Genomic DNA, 2,875 nt, shown 5'->3' with positions numbered 1-2,875 from the left:
TTACATACACCTCGGTAGTTACTTGAGTTCATCCATATTATCGTCCAGTCCCCGTTTTCTACGCTTCTGTTTCTGTTTTCTACTATTCTGTTTCCGTTTTCTGCTTTTCTGTTTCCGCTTTCTTACTCTTCTGTTTCCGTTTTCTTACTCTTCTGTCTTCGTTTTCTACTATTCTGTTTCCGCTTTCTTACTCTTCTGTTTCCGTTTTCTGCTTTTCTGTCTCCGTTTTCTTACTCTTCTGTTTCCGTTTTCTACTCTTCTGTTTCCGTTTTCTACTATTCTGTTTCCGTTTTCTACTATTCTGTTTCCGTTTTCTACTCTTCTGTCTCCATTTTCTACTTCTCTGTCTCCGTTTTCTATTCTGCCTGTCCCCGTTTTCTACTCTTTTATATCCCCGTTTCCCGTTTTCTAAAGAATCATTCCCATTTTTCCCCAGTGTTATGCTGCACCAAAATGAGCCCACCAGAACTTTGTTTACATAAGTTCCAACACTTTTTTTTAAACAAGTAAAGACCCTTTATTTACACGACTATTAATACTTTGTTTAAACAAATATATACAGTGTGTATGAAAGTACTGACACTTTGCATACACAAGTATTGACACTTTGTAATTAGTTATGTTATTATAGATAATATACCTTGCTATCTTATTTTAGATAGCAATATACATAATTATGTTATTACAGATAATAATATACATAGGTATGTTATTTTAGGATAATACGCAGTTATTATTTGCAGATAACAATGCATAGTTGCGTTTTAATAGACCAAAATAAAATTTAATACGAGGTTTAGGTAGGTAATTATTGTTATTATTCCTTTTCTTTCCTCCCTCTGTCCCGTTATCTCTTTTTCCTGTTCTCATCTCTTCCAGCAGCATCCTGGCATGCTGTATTCTGGGATGCAGCATCCTGGCATGCTGTATTCTGGGATGCAGCATCCTGGCATGCTGTATCCTGGGATGCAGCATCCTGGCATGCTGTATCCTGGGATGCAGCATCCTGGCATGCTGTATCCTGGGATGCTGCATCGTGGCATGCTGTATCCTGGGATGCAGCATCCTGGCATGCTGTATCCTGGGATGCAGCATCGTGGCATGCTGTATCCTGGGATGCAGCATCCTGGCATGCTGTATCCTGGGATGCAGCATCCTGGCATGCTGTATCCTGGCATGCAGCATCCTGGCATGCTGTATTCTGGGATGCAGCATCCTGAGATGCTGTATCCTGGGATGCAGCATCCTGGCATGCTGTATCCTGGGATGCAGCATCCTGGCATGCTGTATTCTGGGATGCAGCATCCTGGCATGCTGTATCCTGGGATGCAGCATCGTGGCATGCTGTATCCTGGGATGCAGCATCCTGGCATGCTGTATCCTGGGATGCAGCATCCTGGCATGCTGTATCCTGGCATGCAGCATCCTGGCATGCTGTATTCTGGGATGCAGCATCCTGAGATGCTGTATCCTGGGATGCAGCATCCTGGCATGCTGTATCCTGGGATGCAGCATCCTGGCATGCTGTATTCTGGGATGCAGCATCCTGAGATGCTGTATCCTGGCATGCAGCATCCTGGCATGCTGTATCCTGGGATGCAGCATCCTGGCATGCTGTATCCTGGCATGCAGCATCCTGGCATGCTGTATTCTGGGATGCAGCATCCTGAGATGCTGTATCCTGGGATGCAGCATCCTGACATGCTGTATCCTGGGATGCAGCATCCTGGCATGCTGTATTCTGGGATGCAGCATCCTGAGATGCTGTATCCTGGGATGCAGCATCTTGGCATGCTGTATCCTGGGAAGCAGCATCCTAGCATGCTATATTCTGGGATGTAGCATTCTGGGATGTTACTGATTTGCTCGGGACTTGAAACATTAGGAATGTTGCCCTCCACAGGAATTTGGAGTAATACGCACGCTAGGAACTTTTGGTGTCATATCTCTCAGGAACTTTGGTAACTACCACGCACATGTCAACTACCTCGTTGACATGTGCCTCGAAGTTCCTGGCACACACGTTAGGAACTTCGTGGCACTTTATCGGGAGCTTTGGCTACCACACAAAGGTCTGTGGAATACCACACACACGCATCAGGAAATTGTGGAAACTAAACTAAGTTTGTAAACCAAGGGAATACCGCTTACCGCTGACGTAAACTCTGAGGTGACTCACACGCCAAGAACTTAACGAAGGGTTTTTTTTTTTTTTTTTTTTTTTTTTTTTTATTATTATTATTTTCTACCACAGACGTGGCCACACATTTACAATGCTAACCAGCATATATACATTTTCTTCTGTCCTCCATGGACAGGGTTAGAGAAGTGTTAAACATACAGTTCAGGGGTTTATTGAACACTCAACCACAGAAGGTGATTCGGTGCTTTTAAAATGCTAAGCTAACCTACATACGTAAATACAAAGATACACAGATTTACGTACGCCCTACATAAAGTATTAGATGTGTCTTTTACATAGTGTCATTAATGTACATTCACAAAGGTGAAATGTAATTCTGATCAGCTTCCATATATGCTTTATACCCATACATATTCATACACACACACACATACACATACATATATACACACATACATGCATTCACATACATTTGTCTCATTTACCCTGACAGGGTGAGGTAGCTGATAAAGAAACTAGTGTGCAATTAAGCACTTAATCACTGAAGGTGATGAAGGTGCTTTTACAAGCTCAGGTTATATAGTTACATCACATACATACATTGTATGATTGATACATTACATGGTCAATTTTGGATACAAGTCCAATATATCATCAAGTGTTCCAGTACTCATATAGTAACTACAGAGTTCAGCATACCTTAGCCCAGGAGGGCGAAAGTCAGTCAGTATG

The 2,875-nt window shown here is 42.6% G+C and overlaps 1 protein-coding gene across 1 annotated transcript; it reads left to right on the top strand.

The window, feature by feature from the left end:
• Window positions 1–891: 891 nt before the first annotated feature.
• LOC138369593 (glutamine-rich protein 2-like) lies at window positions 892–1,842 on the top strand. The gene has a single exon (XM_069333014.1). The coding sequence runs from the start codon at window positions 892–894 to the stop codon at window positions 1,840–1,842; it is 951 nt and encodes a 316-aa protein (XP_069189115.1).
• The last annotated feature ends 1,033 nt before the right edge of the window (window positions 1,843–2,875 follow it).

Source organism: Procambarus clarkii, chromosome 29 (genome assembly GCF_040958095.1).
Source record: "Procambarus clarkii isolate CNS0578487 chromosome 29, FALCON_Pclarkii_2.0, whole genome shotgun sequence".
Lineage (NCBI taxonomy): Eukaryota > Metazoa > Arthropoda > Malacostraca > Decapoda > Cambaridae > Procambarus > Procambarus clarkii.
Note: the sequence above shows the minus strand (reverse complement) of the source record. Positions and strands in the feature narration are given on the sequence as shown.